General features: G+C 42.8%; 1 protein-coding gene across 1 annotated transcript in view; it reads left to right on the plus strand.

The window, feature by feature from the left end:
* Nucleotides 1-19,831, plus strand: part of PLA2R1 (phospholipase A2 receptor 1) — an 81,981-nt gene that overhangs the window by 25,076 nt on the left and 37,074 nt on the right. The window contains exons 10-17 of the mRNA XM_018571702.1: nt 2,452-2,558; nt 6,270-6,439; nt 7,541-7,746; nt 8,524-8,669; nt 9,903-9,987; nt 12,520-12,652; nt 15,661-15,696; nt 19,254-19,411. Of these exons, the coding sequence (XP_018427204.1) occupies nt 2,452-2,558; nt 6,270-6,439; nt 7,541-7,746; nt 8,524-8,669; nt 9,903-9,987; nt 12,520-12,652; nt 15,661-15,696; nt 19,254-19,411 (1,041 nt within the window). The remainder of the gene's footprint in view (nt 1-2,451; nt 2,559-6,269; nt 6,440-7,540; nt 7,747-8,523; nt 8,670-9,902; nt 9,988-12,519; nt 12,653-15,660; nt 15,697-19,253; nt 19,412-19,831) is intronic.

Below are 19,831 nucleotides of genomic sequence, written 5' to 3' on the forward strand. Positions count from 1 at the left end.
AGGCCGGCCCACAGTATTGACAGCTGAACAGATTCTTCTCCCCTCGGCTGCTCTGTGGCTGCCGAGGAGGATATGAATGTATACAGCCGTCACTACTGTGTGGCAGCTTCAGTGATCGAGAGCGGCGATCACTCTTCTCAGCTTTTTCCTTTCAATGAGAAGAGTAAACGCCGCTGCGGCGGCCGTTTTTAAGTCCCCCTCTGCCTACAATCTCGACGGACTGTAGGCTGACGGACCTCAGTGGGCCCCTACAACCGCTTTGGGCCCCTTGGCGGCTGCACGGGCGGTAGGTCCACCCCTGGCTCTATTGATTGGGAAGTGATCGAACACATACCGTCGCTCACTCACTTTCCGATCATCTCCCTGCAGAGAGCGGACTCCTGAGTTTAGTGTCACTTAAACCCCTTGCTGTGGCCCTTTAAGTGGGCTCTGATACTGGAGGCCAGTAATAGGGACTCCTGATTATGCAATGACTGTGATTGACTGTGCAGGAATGATGTAATCATGAGCCTGCCCAACCAGTTCCCAATCATGAGCTGTTGGTGACAGCTCAACCACAGTTCATGGGGCTTCAATTGAGCACGCCCAAAGAACAACACAAAAAGGGTCAGTTCCCTAGCACAGCTCTCTCCTTGCATGTCATAGCATGGGAATGTCTACTTACTCTCTGTGCTGGCTCAGCTCCTCTGCTCCTCCCCTCAGCTCCTTACATAAGCTGTTGGGGAGGAGTGAAGAAGAATACAATCTAATGTCATTTGATTAGCCTGCTGGGGCTGCTGACATCGCACCCGAGATGAGCAATCTCAGGGCTATTGAAATTCTACACCAGGGAGGCTTTTACAGGTAAATAAAACTGATAAAGTTCAATAAATACACATGTAATCTGATGGGAAGATTGTTGTGAAATGAACGGTTTGGTGACCAGGTCCCTTAAGGGCATGCTCCTACAAAAATGCCAACATTGAAAGGTATAGATAAGCACATTCTAAAGCACACTTTAAGATGCCTGAAATGCTATTGCAGCTAAATCAGAGCCATTAGCCAGTGTGAGCGTGGATTGCCGGGGCGCAGTACCTGACATGTGACCACTTTCTAAATTCCTTTGTGCAAAGAGCAGAATTCCGGGGTCATACTGCGTGTGACTATTATAGAGAAGCCTCACTTAAAATCTGCAACACAAGACTGCTTCTTCCAGCTGGTTTAAAGCAGAACTCCACCCAAACAAATACAGGGTTGGTGTATAAAATATATGTCAATTAATTTACCTCTGACCTTACTTGTGATTGTTTCCAACTCTTGTGTGAGGACACAGCCATTCAGAGACTGCAGCTCTGCGGCTTCCCCAGCCTCCGGTCTCACTGGATCAAAGGAGGGTAACCTGGGCACCACTTCAGCTGTCCCATGAGGCATTGCAGGACTCTGACATCCACAGGCATGACTCCCAGAGGCAGAGGCATGATGGAATTTGTACTTTCAGCACAGCTGGCATGCCAAGGTTGCCTACCTCTGCCCTAGATAATAAAAAGCATCAATAAAGTCTTCCTGAGCTCCCTCCTGTGAAACACCATAGCCTTCTGCCCCCAGTGGCTAAAACATGTTAAGATGAAAGGACTTGTAGAGCTTAATTGGCTCACCGTGCTGATTCTCACAGTCACAGCTTGGTTTCTGGTATTCAGGAGATCATATGAAGCCAATATGGAGCAGCGGCAATAATACCTGTTATAATACAATAGAGAAATTCTACTCATTTCCTGTGCTGGTAACTTTTGTATCCAGAATTCAAGAGAGTTATTCACAAAGCTAGCCGAAGGATCAGCCGCAGCTCCAGCTGATCCTTTGGCTAGCTTTGGCCGCCGGAGCCCTTCGATTCATTCAAACCAAAGGGCTGCTGTACGGGCTATTCACTATAGCCTGTACAGCTCCCGAAGCTGGCCGAGCGGCTCAGCCGAGCCGAAGGCATATGCTGCAGTTCCACTGAGCCAAAATGAAACCCGAAGCGGGGCAAACGGCTGGTCCGCCATTGGCTGGTGTTCTATCGAAAGCTCGAACTCGTCAAAATCTCTAACTACCTCACTGCCGGGTATGAGCAGTCCAACTCCTTTTGCACTTCGGCTCAGCCGAACATGCTGAGCATGTTCAGCTGAACCGAAGCCAGCCGAAGTAAGCCGGTGTCCGGCTAATTTCAGCCAATGTACAGCTGAAATCAGCCGTACAAGCCTGAAGTGAATAGCCGAACAGCGTTCAGCTCACTTCACTGCGGGTGGGTTATTCGCTCGGCTACCTTCGGCAGCTTTGTGAATAACCCTCCAACAAGAAAAAACAAAGCGTTTTGGTTTGAGTTCCCCTTTAAATGACGCCTTTAATGGCCATTCTAGTAAAATGAGGGTGAGGTTGATCATCCCGATTGTATTTATAAATAACAGTAATGACATGGCCTTAATTTTTTTTCAGCCCTTCGAGAGGCACAGAGGTTACTGCTATGGAATTAACGTCCTAAAACTAGCTTATGAAGATGCTTCAGGAGATCCCTACTGCCCTCTAGCGATCATCAACGACAGGTACATGTTTCATAGTGAAGCTGGATTAAAATCTGCCACAAAGCAAAATAATGTGTGAGAAGCCTCAGGTGGAAGCTGTTGTGCCCTGACTGCAGAGAGCAGCTTTGCTTCCCTGGAGCTAGCATACAGCTGCAGCATTGGTAAGAGGCAGCTTCGTTTTGAAGCTTCTCACAGGCCTTATGAGAGATTACTTTTTATGGCCCCTCTATTTGCACTGTATGTACATTATTTCTGGACTTAAAGAACTCCGCGCAAACTTTTATTAACCCTTGCAGTGGGGTTACCCTCATGCTGCAAGGGTTAACAGCTTGTTTTCCTCTAGGTGCTAAAGTAGAAAAATATACTCACTGGAGGGCTGCTGCGGGTCAGAGCTACATATAGTGATAGCCGGCGGCGGGATGGGCTGGACATTAGAAATGCGCCCCCAGGGGTCGCTCCTGGGTCGGTGGGGCTGAGCTAGAGAAGGAGAGAGTGCACTGTGCTGGAGTGCAGTTTAACTGGTACTGGACCACATAAATAAACAGCAGCATCCTGAAGCAGTTCTACCAAGATCATGGTTGCTGCTGCAGCAGCTGTGATCTTAGTGCCGTTTCAGTGATGCCTGTTCACATACAATCGATCTAGCGATGCCGGGGAGTGTGCGCTTCCGCCGTCGGTTATCTCGGGCTTCCAGCTGCTGATCTCTAGACAAGCTGCGGAAAAATTCGGTTCGGTTCAGATATTTCGCTATTTCGGGATTCGGATCCGAAATTCGGTTCGGGTTTCGGATTCGGACAAAATTCAAATTTTCGTTAGTTTCGGATGAGTTTACGAATATTAGTTGTGAATACCACAGAAAACCATATACAGATATTAATACTAAAGCTTAATCTCCTAGACCCAAATGGCATTCGGGATCCGAATTTCCCAATTGTATTCGGGAGCCTTAGCTTTAGTAATATATGTACAGTATATGACTCTCAGACCCAAATGGAATTCAATACAATTCGGAAATTCGGATCCCGTATTCCTTTTGGGTCTAGGAGCCTCAGCGTTAGTATTATATGTACAGTATGTACTGTATATGGCTCCCATGTTGCCATAACGAAAATTCGTGTTCAGACCCATTAGGATGCATTAAACCAAAAAAACAAATCTGATTGGCCAGAAAAGTCACATCTCTACTGATCTCCCCTCTGATCACTGAACCCGGAAGTGACGTGTTTTACATTACTTCTGGTTTCAGTCCGTCAATTCTCCAGCTGCTCTAGCCGAAGAAGAAGCTGGTGAAGCATGATATGTGCTTCATCAGCTTCTTTGGTTCCCTAGGTGACATTATTGGTCTAATACAGGGCTCAAAATTTCCACTGGCCTGCTCGCATTTGGCGAGTAAAAATAAAGTGAGGGCTAGTGGAAATTTGGGTCTCCAAGTACCGGTCCGTGGGCCAACTCCGGCCTGCGAGCCGGTACTATGTGACCAGCAGCCTGCTGACATATCAGGCACACTGTGTCGGATGCAGACCTCAGAGCAACTCCTGTCAGCTCTGGCTTCCTTCGGCCGGAGCTCTGACTGTTCTGAGCTCCGGCTGAAAGAAAGGATGGATCGATCCCTGGTTATCTGGGGGTGATAGTGAGGTCTGTTGCAGACCTCACTAATCACCCCCAGATAACCAGGGATCCATCCTGCTAACAGCCTCCTCCCTGCAAAGACGTGAACAGGTGAGGGGGCTGGGGGGAAGGGGTTGAGTGTATTATAATATCCCCTGTTATCAATGAACAGGAATCCTCTATGAGTGTTCCTGTTCATTGATAACATGAGAACATTGTTTGTTTACTATAACTACAATTATGAATGAATGGGGGTGATGTAGATCACTCCCATTCATTCATAATTGAGGATATAGTTAACATACCATATTCTCTTATGTACACACACTCAGCGATCACTGAGTGTGTGTACCTTGCTTTTCTCTCTGACACGCTGTCACAGGAGGCTGATCGAGCGTTGTAGAGAGGAAAGCCTAGCCTCCTGTGACAGCGCTGTCTCCGCCCCCACACCGCTCTGCCGGACTGTGATAGGCAGCAGAGCGGTGTGGGAGGAGAGACGCCGGCCGCTCACAGCGCTCTTGTCCTGCAGCGCTCGGCTGGCTGTCACTTTCTTTTCTCCCCGCTGGAACAGCGCCCAGCGGGGAGAAAAGAAACCAGGGATGCGCCGATGTATCGGCCGAAACATGGCTCTTTCGGCATTATGCCAAAAGTGCCATTTTCGGCCGATATGTTTCGGCGCTGATATATCGGTGCATCCCTACTTACAACCATCGCACGACTTGCGTTGTGCGATGGTTGTAAGGTCATTAAAATCTTGTACGATCTGCCCATCTTGGACAAGCAGATTGCACTTGCGATCATCGGAAGCCCTCCCCGCTTAGGGGATGATTGCAGTGCCGAGCGGGCAGCGTGCGCTTGCACACAACGGCCATTCGTCTTCCGACCATGCCACCAACCCGCCAAAAATCGTACGATTTTCGGCAGGTTTTCCAGCGTGCTCTGAAGATGAAAGTCGTGCGACCTTACAGTAGACTCGGTCGCACGCTGCCCATACACCTGCAGATTATCGTACGATCGCGGGATCACCCACAACTATCGTACGATAATCGGCAGGTGTATGGGCACCTTTAGTGTATGTGTATATTAGGCCCCATTCACACCTACAGTATATTTCAGGTTGAATTAGAGATTCCCGTGTCAGGAACTTGCGTTTTCCTGCAGCAGGAATCCCTAATCTGCCGTTTACAAGCGGCAACTATCATATGATTATTTAAGAGGGTGTGTTTAGGGGCGGAGTTAAGGCCGGGGCAGGGTAAGGGTTAGGTGGGGTAACTGGTGGCTAGTAACTCTTAAGGCCTGGCTAGTAGCTCAGGACTTGAAATTTTGAGCCCTGGTCTAATAGATCCCTAATGTCTCCATAAAGAAGACCTGTCACATCCTCTTTGCTATTACATAGGGGGATTTTTATCCCTCTATATGATAGCAATAACATTAAGTGTAAAAAAGTTTAAATAAAAATTTTAAATTTAAAAATTTAAATAAAGCCACATATAAAATAATTTAACAAATGCAAAACTTTTTTTGCAGACAGGGTTTGCAGCACCTACCAGTATGCAATAGGAAAGGGCAGCTTTAAAAAATATGAAATGTGCTTTAGAATATGCAGGGGGTGATGGAAAGCATGTTGGAGGTGTGGGAAAAATTTACAGAAAGGTCAACTAACCTTTCAATGTGTACATGGCAACAGCAGGAGAACTGGGCACTTTTTTGTTTCACACAGCGCACCACAAAGGTGTGTGTTGTGGTCTGTTGCAGAGCAGGTTTACCAGCACCTCTTATACTTGTGTGCTGGGGTTGTATTGCAAATGAACAGCACCACAACACACTACACAGAGTACTGTGCTTTACTATGAATTACTACAATGCATAGTTGTGAAGCCAGCCTAAGGGGCTGTGTTGATGGGCTTTTGTTTGCTTCAAGTGGGTTTTGTATCCCAAGCAAGTCTTCAAGATTGCAAAACTCACTTGAAGCAGGTCAGTAGGAGGCCAACAGCAGGTCAAATGCACATGTCAATGAATGATCTCAGAAGGGTCTTAAATTGATGCCATCAACCTCACATATTAAGAGTCAGCCGTTCTGTGACATAACATTGACTCAGTCATGTGATCTTCATCTGTCCGTAGGTTTGAACAGGCTTTTGTCAACAGCTTCATATTCAGCAGAATAATATCTGGGGATTATAACTTTTGGATTGCTTTGCAAGATGTCAATGGCACTGGAGAGTATGCTTGGACAGCAAAGAGCGCAAGGCAGCAACACTTGTCCTTCACAAACTGGAATGTTGGCCAACCCAGTAAGTAAGAGTAGATATGAGTGGAGTGTTTTCGATGAAAATTATTTGTATTGGCAAGTTTTGCAGAAACCTAAACTCTAAGCAGATATAAAAAACACAATTGAATGCTTTTGTGTATTTCTATAAAAATAAATAAATTTTTACATACATCTAGTAGTACCTGAATCTGGCTTGGTTTTAGCCCCTTCCACTGCTTGCACAGCAGCAATCAGACTGTAAGAAGGAGGGGCAGAAAGGAAGAGCCAATTAGGTTCTGCTGGATGCACATGTGCTGACTGGAGGAAAGAGAAGAGTGTGGAGAGTTGATGACTTACTAGTGTGGGGCTGTTCCTTCATTGTCTAATAAGTAGACTGTTCGTGAGAGACAAATGAATCTGTAACGATACAGAATTTTAAAATAAATCTTGCACAGCAGAATCTACAGACTGACACTGTAGATAGATATTAAATAGATAGTTAAGATATATACACTGAGTGGCCAGTTTATTATGACCACCTGACGTTTGTAGGCAAATTAGCAATAATTGGCTATAATTTCGCACTGAAGTTGCTAGAGGGCCAGACCATTATAAATAGGGAAGCAGGTTGTTTACCACGACAGTAGAAGTGTTTGTTTTCTGAACGTGGGATGAGTGTTGGCGCTCAAGCCATGGAGCGAGTATCAGCAAAACAGCAGAATTCGTTAAATGTTCAAGAGGGGCTCATTGTTAAAGTGTTTAAAGACTGGACTGTCAGCCGAAAATCTGGGTCTGAACGTGCGAATTGTGGCCGTCAGCGACTAGTCAATGTTAGGGCAGAACGGAGAGTGGCAAGACTGGTACAAGACAACAGAAGGGCAACAGTGCAGTGTCAGATTCCTCGCATCACCTTTCAACATCTCGCGGAGTCACAAGGCGGCCCAACGAAGTCATCTCGTGGAGTTATCTCGTGGCCCAACGAAGTACTGATGGGGTGGTCGTAATAATCTGGCCACTCAGTGTATACACAGTATGATAGATAGATAGATAGATAGATAGATAGATAGATAGATAGATAGATCTTTTTAAGTCATTATTGTAGTCCTAAGTTCTCTAAGTTGAATATCTTTTGAGACTTATTTAGGTCGCAATGGAGGGTGTGTCATTGTGACCAGACCACATCTTGGACACTGGGAAGTGAAGGACTGTAATAGCTTCCATGCGATGTCACTGTGTAAGACGCCACTAACGGCTGACATGGAGGAAGAATGGACTACACCCACAATAGATAAGGACCAGGAATGCCCTCCATTATGGGACTCAGAAGCACACCTGGAGCACTGCTATAAGGTAAACATTCACAGGAACAATGCCGAAGCAGCCGATTTGTATACTGGACAAAATTGTACAAGATACGCCGTATCCAGGAGGTACATCATCAGTGGCCACCCAATGGCCAAAATGAGTCGTGGAAGATGACCAAGAGAAGATGGCAGCCCGGGGAATGGTAACCTTGCATCACCGGGGGAGGGTACACTAGGATGTAATTCTGCCATAATATATAAATATGCTAAGCAAAGAACAGGCAGATGTTGCTGCCTACAAATCAGTACAATCAGTATAGTGGGATCCAGATACTAATTTAGGTTCTCCCTGCCAGATAATAAATGTGGATAATGATCCACAATGATCTGCACGTTTATACTCAAACATAATGTTCTTCTCATGTGCGGTAGGCAACATCATCAATTAAGCTCCAAGTCGTTTTATAATTAATGCATGATCCGAGTCTGCACTGTGTCAATCATCCCAGTGTATGGAGCAATCTTACCATCTGCTAAAGATAATCATGTTGCCTCCTGTGCCTACATTAACATGTGTACAAACACCACCACTTCCCTAAGCTTCACACTAAATAATAAAGAGGATGATAGTTCTGAAGAAATTGTATATTCTATAATAATTCTCAAATAAATACATTTACCCAACAAATTGTTAATATGTATAAAAGATGAATGCATGTGCTGTTTTTCAAGCTAGACCCTTGAGTCTACATCTGTAAAATGTATTCCATGATGTCTGTTCCTTGGTGTAGCCATAAATCTGACTGTACATCTTCTATTACAGGTCTTCCACCATGAGAAAATGCTGAGAAAGAGGACTTGGCGGGAAGCAGAGAACTTGTGTCAGGATTTTGGTGCCCATCTTGTCAGCTTTGCCCATTTATCTGAAGAGAAGTTTGTTACAGAGCTTTTAAGCAGCATGTTTAATCAGTAAGTATTTGTGTGAGAATCCCCAAATTAGTTTTTTTCCTCCTGTACCCAGGTTTATAGTGGGTGGGTGAAATGTGCTTAAATGTTGGCTTTGTTAAACAGTGTATTAGGTCAGCATTAGGTCTAAATACCCCCCATTGTTTATTGCCCTGCTTTATTGGTATTATGATCGTTCTTGACAAAATTTGGGTTTTAAAGTGTGTGTGCAAATCCAAAATCTATTTTTCAGCATGTATTACATAATTTCTCACTGTGTACAGTTTTCTTAAGAAAACATTGTGAATCTACTTGAAACGTTTCTTACTTGAAGATCCTGATAATAATAGTAATTCTTGTTGAAGGCTGACGCGCTAAGCCACTGCCAGTTGTCACCAAAACAAGTGCCCCAGTTGGAATATTTCACCTCACCTTCTATTCCAGTGACAACTTTAACATTTTGGATCTCCCATCACTCTCTGTGCTGGAGACAAATGGTCTCCAGGGCACAAAACAGAGGCACAGAGGGCAAAACAAACATGTTAGAGGTTCTGGCATGTCCACACTCTATCAAAGCTAAAAAAAAAAATACATAGGCTTTAATGTGTACCTGCCCATCCTATAAAAATAGGAAAGTCCACCCAAGGTTACCATGTCACATTTAAGTGGACACTGACTCATACCTTTTGGAGACCCCAGCTGAAAGATTTTTCTTGAAGATCCTCCCTTTCCCCAACCAAACACAATTAAAATTTGTACATGGCTACAGGTCCAAGCCATCTCCATTCAGTAGTAGATGAAAACTTCTTAGAGATACGTCACTCCCCAACAGAACTCTACGCAAGCACAAACTAAGCTGAACTCCTCTCTCCTTCAGACTAAAAACTATTTTATTGTTCCAGGTCCAGCATGGACACTGACATTCCAACTCCAACGCCTCTCACTGTTTCAAAATTTCACTCTTAGTGGAACTTAATCGTAAAGGTCTATGATTAAGCATCACTAGGTGCTTAAGCACAACTAGGACAAAATGCTTCAAAGAGCGGAATGGTTTGGAGCAGTGTCCATGCTGGAAATGGAACAATAAAGTTGCATTTAGTCCAAAGGAGAGCAGTGAAGCTGTAAGTTTTCTTTTCTCCACACACAGTGCCTTCCTACCTCTGTTGGATCCAACATCTTCTATATTTACACCCAACATTTTGGGCCGCACTTTAAAATGTTCAACAGACATTAAAACTCCCTTTTGATATATTACAGAGATGATCGTCGACAATTCTGGATTGGATTTAGCAACAGTAATCCATCTTCTGAAGGGTCTTGGGAGTGGTCAGATGGAACTCCGGTACGTATTATCACCGAATAAAAAAACATGCATTTAACATTTCTGCTTGTGAAATGTATTTATTTATATTTTTATAATTGTATTTTAATTCTGCTGAACCTTCAACACATTTATTGTTGGTCACCTGAGACTTAAAGTAAACATGCTACAATAATGAGCAACTCAAAATGAGCACATGATGAAAAAGAAAAACGTGAACAGAGGGTTCCATGAGTGAAAAAAACTTTGTATCAAAACAATAGCTGAAGTTACATGCAAATGTCTTAATTGTGGCTGTCCATCATATTAAATAGCCAATAGGGAGGTTCAGGAGGCAGAAGGAGGCAATTGTGATATAGTGAAATAACTTATTAAGGGCGTATTTCAGCCGTGATATTGTGATGTAGTGAAATAACTTATTCAGAGCGTATTTTAACCATGGGACAAAGGGGCCTCTTCAGTTGATGACCACCCAATTCCTCCTTCAATGATATAAAAACAAATTAAATCTCTAAGATGATGGCAGCAATAAATCAAACAGTCATTTCAAGGGGTCTAAACCATTTCGTGCATATCCAGCAAGTGGGATTAAATGGTTACTTCCCTTCTTTCAGCGGCATTTGGCTAGTCTGTCCAATAATCCCCAAAATATCCACTGGATCGTCTCCAGGCTGATCTTTGTGTTGGAAAGTCTTTAGCGTTTCGTTCATTAACTTTCTCAACTTTTTGAGAAAGTTAATGAACGAAATGCGTCAAAGGAAGAACTGCCTCCGCCTCTCACAGCTGAGTGCTGCTAACACTCAAAAGCTTTGATGCTCGTTGTTTCTGTAAGTGCATTCAAATGTTTTATGAATAAATATTTTTTGTTACTGCACTTAGAGAGCCTCGTTTTTGTCTCCTTCATTTCCCCTGTGGGATACCATCAGGTGAACACCGCCGACTTGGGCGGTGTGAGACCAGTCAACCGGAGTGGAAGGAGAGAACCACGCCTGATTGCCTGACCAGGAGACAAAAGAAGGAGGTGGAGTAACTAAAAATATTGTGTTGATTATTGGACAGACTAGCCAAATGCTGCTGAAAGAAGGGAAGTAACCATTTAATCCCACTTGCTGGATATGCACGAAATGGTTTAGACCCCTTGAAATGACTGTTTGATTTATTGCTGCCATCATCTTAGAGATTTAATTTGTTTTATTTATATCATTGAAGGAGGAATTGGGTGGTCATCAACTGAAGAGGCCCCTTTGTCCATTGGTTAAAATACGCTCTGAATAAGTTATTTCACTACATCACAATATCACGGCTGAAATACGCCCTTAATAAGTTATTTCACTATATCACAATTATTATTAATGTTTTTTAATATCATGGTATTCACCTACCCAGTATGTATATATTAAGCCATTGATGGTGATAATTGGCACAATGTTTGTAATGTCACATTGACCGAGGAGGCCTTAGTGTTTCATGGTCCATCACGTTTTTATGATTGAACAACATTAATATTCTTACCTTTCACTATATAAATCATGCACATGCCAAGTCATTGATATTCGTTGATTGGTACATGAAATTATTTGATGTTAGATTGATATACACACCTATAGGGTGGATTTGTTTACTTAGACCGAGCCCAATACACTTGCAATTCAAACATTTATTTATACACAGTGTTGCGGCTGGTCCAATTAGACTGTTAGGTACACACTCCTAGCGCAGTGATTTTTGTTTTTTTACAATCTCATAAATGTCACCATGGAGTCCAATCCCTCCAGCTCTGTTTTCTGTAATGGAACTTAAAAGCTTAGGATATGTTGTTCACAAACCCACACTCCTTAGCCTACCTTAAATTGACACTAAACTAAATACATTCATGGACACTAACTATTAACAAAAATGTATCTTATTTGTGTATCACTCGGCTGTAGATCCTCAAATCATCTCTGAATTGGTGCTGCACTATCCTTCCCTCTGGAGGGGGGCTACTTTGTTCCCCATGGTCCATGTGTGTGTTGTAAAGTAGCCACCGCTCCAAGCTCACTCCCATGATAAACCATAATTTCAATACAAATTAGCTAACTAAACGTGAGATTGTAAACCATTATGGGAGCGAGCTTGGGGATATGGCGACAGTGGTCATCAGAACACATAGAGTGGGTCAATCTGCCCAACACAGGACAGCAATAAATACCTGAATAAACCCTTTTATATTCTATCCAAAGCAAAAAATAAAATTGACTATACATAAAGTATACTTTAAAGAAAAACCTGTCACATGGGGAATATGTAGGCAGCCATTGCTGATCTCTCCTTATGAAAATCCTAGTTGCTTGGCTGTCATGCTGGTGCTTTGGCTTTTTGTACATGCCATTGTCGCTAGACTAGAACAAGTATAAAGATCAACCAGCATTTTCGGAAAGACACCAGGAATGGCAGCCCATATACTGTATTTCTCTTGTTACAATAAAGGATTCATTTATTCATGTTTAACATGGACAAAATAAAACACATTGTTTTATTTGTAGCTGAAGTACCACTGTTCTTCTGTTGCAGGTTGTATCTGCATATTGGCCAAATATATACGTTAGTGGAGACTCTGTGAGCTGCGCCGCGTTCAGAGCAAATAAGACGGTTCTTTCAGTAGATTGTGAAGAAAAACTGGAGTGGGTATGCAAAATTCCGAAAGGTACAATCTTACTTTAGTATGTGCTGTTTTTGCTAGCCTGTTTTTTTTGTATGTCTTGTATAAATGTAAGCCTTAGCACCACTGTTTAAAGGAGAACTATGGGGTTAAGGCTTTTCCCCATAGTTCTCCTTAGGGTAACGGGAGGACACAAACTAGCGTCCTCCCGTCACCCTAAGCTCAGGATACAGCTCGCGGTATACTGAGACATCACAGTATACCGCGAGCTACTGCTCGCGGTATACTGAGGTGCCACAGCTGAAGCGGATCCCGACAATTATGTCTGGATCCGCCCAGCTGCGTGAGTGACAGCTGGCTCTGCCTATCTAGAGGCAGAGCCAGCTATATCCGCCCCCTCCCCTGTCCGTTCGGCCAGTCAGCGCTGGCGGAGCGGGGAGGCGGAGCGGGGAGGCGGGAATCCCCTGTCACGGCAGAGAGCTGTGACAGGATCGAGAGGTAAGCGAATGCCGGTATGTTTTCGCTCACCTCCCGATCTACTGAGCCGACCTGTGACAGTCTCATTGTCACAGATGGGCTAGAACTATGAGGTGAGTGAAAAGCACTCACCTCATAGTTCTCCTTTAATGATAGATTGCTTTATTCATCACCTAAACATTGGGGCAAACTGCAAAATGGCTGTCTAATGTTGACCATACACTATACCGGGGACGACGACGACAAATTAATATGGAATTCAAGAGCTGTCCAAGCCAGGATCCAGCAGGATTCTCTTAGGAGCCAACTCCATTGACAACAACTAGAGAAAGCTTCAAAAGTTGGTCACCAGCTGTAATTTTTAAATAGCATTGGCTACCTGACTCCTGGGATTTGTCCAGTCCTCTACTATATAATTTGATTGTACAATCTCCTTTAGATCTACCAACAACTATGTAGTATGAGGGCCTGACTGAATGAATACAATATACATGGCTTGTTTAGAAGTGTTTTCAAATAATACACTTTTGGTAAATCTAAAGGAGATTGTACAGAAATTGTGAATAGTGAGCTTAAAGTGGACCTTCACCCCCCTTTCACTAAAATCACATCAGTATACAACTCTGCATGCTGATATGAAATCATCTTACATTCATTAGCTAATCAAACACATTTTTATTTTATTTGCAATTACTTTTTTTTCACTTCCTGGTCCTCTTGGGCGATAGTGATGCAATCTGTGCCCAAGTGTTGCATCCTGGGAAGGTTACATCAGCAGAGCATTCCTGGGAAATCTCATCTGTAGTCTCCTCCATGAGTACCTGTGACAGGGTGACAACTAAGGTGAGGAATTGAGAGAGAGCCTTGTCACCCTATTACAGGAAGTGCCTGAAAAATTATCTTCATGGGCAGGCTCACCGGGTATTATTTTAATGAAAGCTGCAGATTTTAAAAGATTGATAATTACTTTTGAAATATTGTGACCATGGTCAAAATGTATGTGACTTTAGTGACTGGGTTACCATCTACCTAAGGCCAAGTTCGCACGGGCAGGCAGGGGGTGGTAAAAACAGGCCGGTCTTTACCATCCCCTGACCCCCCATCTACAATTTGACATGGTAGCCTCGTCAGGACCATACACATTGGCGCAGCCACAATGCTTAGCTATTGCACCTCAGCATTTTGGCTGCCTGCCAGATTTTCCATTTGAAGTCAATGGGACTGTGCCACAACCATGTGCCAACGCCTGATGAAAAAGAAACCAGGCATTCAGGAGGTTTCAGTATCACCTTCTGCACACTGGCCAACCACCACTCAGTCAGTAGAGCCTACAACCCATGTGAAAGGACTCTTAAAGGCTGCACGGCATGCAAATTATACAAAGGTGGACTTTTCCTTGAATTGGATTATGGTCAGCAGATAAGCCTGTACATTAGAGGAATGCTGCTTGTCCAGTTCAATAAACCCAGTCTGCTTCACTTGCCCTAAGTACAGACAAATAAGGAACACATCTATAGCTATAATAATTGTACTATGGTTAGTTAGTTAGTTAGTTAGTTATGAATTGTATTTGTTCAGCCGCAGAAGCTGTGTAGCCTGTGTGTCAATGATTAATAGATCAATGGTGTTTTATTTAGGTGCGGCATGTTGGTGATTGGACTGTGTTCGTTATGCATGTGCATTGACTTTTTGAACGTGTGAAGCATGTTCTGTTTATGTACATTTAGTGCAAGTTAAACTCAGCAATTCAAATTACTCACAGAGAGTGCAACAAAATGCAAATGCAGAGCTAATGCGGTTCCATTTCCAAGCTACCTGTATCCTTTGGGAAATGCCTATTATCTTCAATTACAAATGCTATAGATTCACATGCCCAAAAAATACAATTATGTGAATCTAGCAGCGTAGTGTTGCGCTGTGTTAACCAATTATGAAAGCAGAGGAGTTGGGGTTAAAGTGACACCTTTTATAAGTTAAAGTAAAAGTATAAAGCTGCAAGCATTTTAAAAAACACATGGGGCCTATTTAAAAAATAATTGTACAGCTATTGGTCCAGTGAAACTGCATGTGCATTTGTTCTGTGCAAACTAAACAACTGTTGTGAGAATGAGGAAAAATAACCAGGTATTTCCACTAAATGGTGAAGAGTTTGGACGAGGCATGAGAAGTGAACAATCTTATACAACATAGCTGAACTGGAAAGTGAGCTGAATTGGAGAATTTTTCCAGTTCGGCTATGTTGTCATACATTGTTCACTTCTCCTGACTTCTCCAAACTCTTCACCCTTTAGTGAAAAGACCTGTAAATGTTCTTAAGGCTATACTCGCTTCTGGTTGAATGTTTGTCAAATGTAATGGGCAGTAATGAATCAGGAAAATACCACTGAATGGCCACAAGATGGAGCTAAAGATCATAGGAAGAAAATAACATTAATAACTGTAACCATAGTAACAATGGTTACCTTTATCTGCTAATCCCCAACAGTGTTCTCTAGAATTGTTACATTGTATCTCTTGTTACTAAAATGTATTTATCTCCCAAACAATAACATTTCCTTTTTGATTTTTTTTTCTAGGGGTCACACTAAAGTTTCCAGACTGGCATATTAAGGGTATGCATTACGATTACCTTGTATTTGTTTTTCACTGTAAAATGGTTAGTTTACCTAAGGCTGGCCATACAACTGTCAATTTTTTTAATTCAACCCCCAGGCTAAACAGAAAAAAATTACACAATTCCTCCAACACAAACAGCGTGTCGATCGAGGAACCGCCAGCACCTGTCAGAATACCCGTTCAGAGCGGGCAGCTCATTGGCTGCCGGCTCTGATCGCACAAAGATTTTTCCAGCAGGCTCCTTCGATCAGTTAATCGAGGAATCCCGGCTGAAAGGGAGCCAACAGCCCCACACACTGTGCAAATTTCGGCCGGTACATTAAAAACTGGACGAAATTCGGACAGTGTATAGGCACCTTAAAGCTGTTATTTCAGTCTTGAGTAGATGTTATTTAATTAGATCACTTTCCATCTCTGCATTTGAATTGCCAGCACCACCAGCATTTAATATTTATATACCTTATATATTTGTATATTGTCAAATCTACATTAGACATTATAAAGTACTTTGGATATTTGCATCGTGTATATAACATTCCTCATCAGTCCTTTCCCCAAAGGCGCTTACTGTCTAATGTGAAACTAAGGGAAAGTAGGCTGCTTAGCACTCACTGACAGTTATCCAAGCAGCAAGAATAAATGTTTCATTCCATTTTATTTAATATTTGGTAACAGTAATACCCTTCTTCTATATTTTCAAATCACAAGTATAAAAATACACCAAGTATTTACCAGTGAATAGTGATAAGAAAACACTTTTATACTTGTGATTACAAATATCAATGCCATGACAAAACTTAACAAAAAATAAACGATGGTGCCAAAATGTCCCACCCCTTGCAGCTTTCACTTTCAATTCAGGGAAACTTAACTGAAAGAACAGAAAACAGACGGAAAGTGCACAAGCCTAGTGCAGTATCATTTAAGGCCCCATTCACACTGAGCAATTAGCAAATTGATTTGCATTTTGCGCGGTTTGTCGCGCGATATCGCGCAAATGGTTGCATTGAGCAAACTAGAATCGCGGCAAAATCCGCTCCATAAAAAAGTCCTGCTGTAGTGACGCACGACCCGCGACAGCGACGGACAGAGCCCCATTGCCATGCATTGGAGAGCGATATCGCTCAGTGTGAATGGGGCCTAACACCACTATAATCAAAAGTAATTTAAAAAAAGTATAATTACACTCACATTCATATAGATAAAAGATCAAAATCTGCATAGAGGGAGCCAGTCAGTGCTGCTCATAATCCTCCCAATGCCAACAACCGGAAGTATGATTGGTGGTGATGAGTGAGAGTTCTTTACTTTTTGATTAAAATAGTGTTAAAATATCCTAACCTATGCTCATGCATTTTCTATTTTATGTATTTACCATCTAACATGCCTACCTTACTCACACAAGCAAATACACATCATAGCTAGTTTGGGTAGAAGCTGTTTAAAGTGAACCTGATTTAACCTAAAACAATTATAAGGTGACAGTGCTGGAGTGCTGGTACCTTGTGGTGCCTGTAAGTACCTTGTGTTAGTCATCTATCCCTGGGTCACTGCTATTGATCTTAGGCTGTAAATTGGGCCTCTGCTTCTCCCTAAGTTAGAACTGACCCTGTCAGGGGGTCCTTGAGATCACAAAAGAACTAACCTATAAGAAAACTGACTTATACATACAGGTCTGTTGGTAAAACTTCACGCTATAGCAAATCTTTCAAGATAAATCTAATTTCACAGTTCTGCTGTGTGCAATAGTGTGGCCCTGCCTGGCAACTTAGGTTCTTCCTGATGACCCCTATGTCACATTTGTGTCCTGTAATGACTAGGGGTCAGCAGGAGGAGCCACAGTGGCCAGCATGGGGACCCACTATTCAACCAGCCCAAGGAGTCAAATCAGATTGGCGCCAGGATCTGCTATAGCATAAAGCAGCAAATGGGCCAATGGGCAGGGATGTCAGTTCTTTTGTGATTTTGGGTTCATTTAAGCACCCCACCTCTTGGTTCTTAGTCCATCATTCAAGCCCGTTATTCAACTATCTAATTGTAGAACTTCAATGGGCAGTAGAGCCTTTTATATGTAACAGTAAATTAAAGATGTGGGGCTTGCTGTAAAGGGGAAGGGGTTTAATATGAAACTTGGCAGAAGCCAAAGTACTGTATAAAGTCTAGGATCTAGGAAGGTGTGGTGACAAGAATTTAGGGATCAGTTTGAAAACTGATCATAGGTTGTATTTCAGCACTGCTCTCATCTTACAAATATTTTAGGCTAGTTTACTTTAACCTTCCAGTCTCACTCTTGCTTAAATTTTACCCCTTATATATTACATTAAGTAAAATGCAACATGAGGATTAATGTTGCCCTTGATTATGCAATTTTGTTGGCAACTTTGGAGCTTTCCATCCAATTTCAGCCACTATACTTCCAGCCATAGTTAAAAATTTGTTTGCCTGTTTTGGGTGAAATATTGGTTAAAAGTGTTCAAAAATGCCTTTAAACTGGCATTGCACTGATTTTTCAGTTTACACAACAATTTTGACCATTTGTTTGCCCAAAGTGAAGCTACACTTTGCCCGTACAGCACAAACCACAGGTTCACTAATATATTTATGCAATTTGACTGGTTGAGTAAAGCAAAAACCTGGAACATGTGAGTCTCTCCCCTTCCTTCTACAATACAATGTTGAGTGCATGAGCAGTCAATCAGCTGGCCCCAGCGCTGTCACGTGGACCTGTAGAGAGAGTCCTTAACTATGTATATGCTTTAACCAGAGCAACTTAGAGCTTACACAGGCTGCTTCTCTTCACTCCAGCTGGCAAAGGGGGCAATGCCATACAGCCATGCATTGGCAAATGACCTCTTTATAACTGTAAAACAAATGAAACAGTGAGTGAGAGCTCATAGAAAGCTCTAAAATTGCCAACAGATGCTTTGAGTAACTCCCTTCTATAACTTTGTCATGGTTGTAGTAAGGCCATTGGTACTGTGGTGGGAAGATGTTGCTGGAATCCCCATTTAAAGGAGAACTATGGGGAGAGTGAAATGCACTCATCCCCATAGTTGGAGCTGACGTGTGAGACTGCAGGTGTCACACGTTGGCTTTATTGATCGAAAACTGAGCAAACACAAACTGATGATCACTCTGTCATGATCTTCTCCCTGCAGAGAGCGGTGACTGTCAGTCACTCTCCCGCAGGGATTCCCCTCCTCCCCTCTCATTCCTTTAGCACTCATTGGAGGGACAGTCAGGGGAGGGGGACGCCACAGCTGTCTCTGGCTCCAGAGAGGTAGAGCCAGCTGTCAATCAGGTAGCGGGGTGGATCCTGACAATTTCCCAGATTTCGCGGCTGCTGTGAAATTAGCTTTGGCCATAGTTCTCTTTTAAATCAGTGTCTGATAACTAAAATGTCAGCTTTACATGGGGTTTAAAAGGGGAAAAGTTGACCCATTAGTAAACAAAAGGGGCTCTATGGCACACCCCCTTCTTAAAATAGTAGTTCCTGATGTATTGATTTTGAGCTAATTTTTCTTTCTGTTTTTTTTTTTTTTTTATGTTACAGAAATTCCATTTGTTTTTTATCAAGGAAAAAGTTACTTTTTCCATGAAGTAAATGCCGACTTTGCCATCTTTGAGTTTGTATGTGGCTGGATGCGAGGTTACATAGCCTCCATACATTCTGAGGCTGAACAAGAATTCATTCACAGAACGATAAAAAAGGTAAGTTCTGAAAAGAATAATGTTGTGGGTTCTGCAGCCATTCCATCTAATTTTATTTTTTGTTTATTTATTAAAGCTATTTATATAGCACTGACAATGTTCGCAGTGCTTTATATACTGCGCATATACATCAGTCCCTGCCCCCAAGGAGCTCACAATCTAAGATCCCTATCTCACATGCATACATACAGGGCCAATTTAGACAGGAGCCAATTAACCTTCCAGAAAGGCAGGAGTGCTAACTACTAAGCCGCTGTGATGCTCTTATTTCGCTGAAGGCTATTGCCAGCCAAAATGTCATTGGGAAAGGGTTAGGTTTTTATTTTTCATCCCTATTGCGAATATAGTCTAACGCTTCCTGTGCCCGTGATGCCTGTATAAGAAATGGGGGGGGGGGGGGCGAGCGGGCCGAAAGGCAGG

Source organism: Nanorana parkeri, unplaced genomic scaffold (genome assembly GCF_000935625.1).
Source record: "Nanorana parkeri isolate BGI_ZX_2015 unplaced genomic scaffold, ASM93562v1 scaffold1812, whole genome shotgun sequence".
Classification (NCBI taxonomy): domain Eukaryota; kingdom Metazoa; phylum Chordata; class Amphibia; order Anura; family Dicroglossidae; genus Nanorana; species Nanorana parkeri.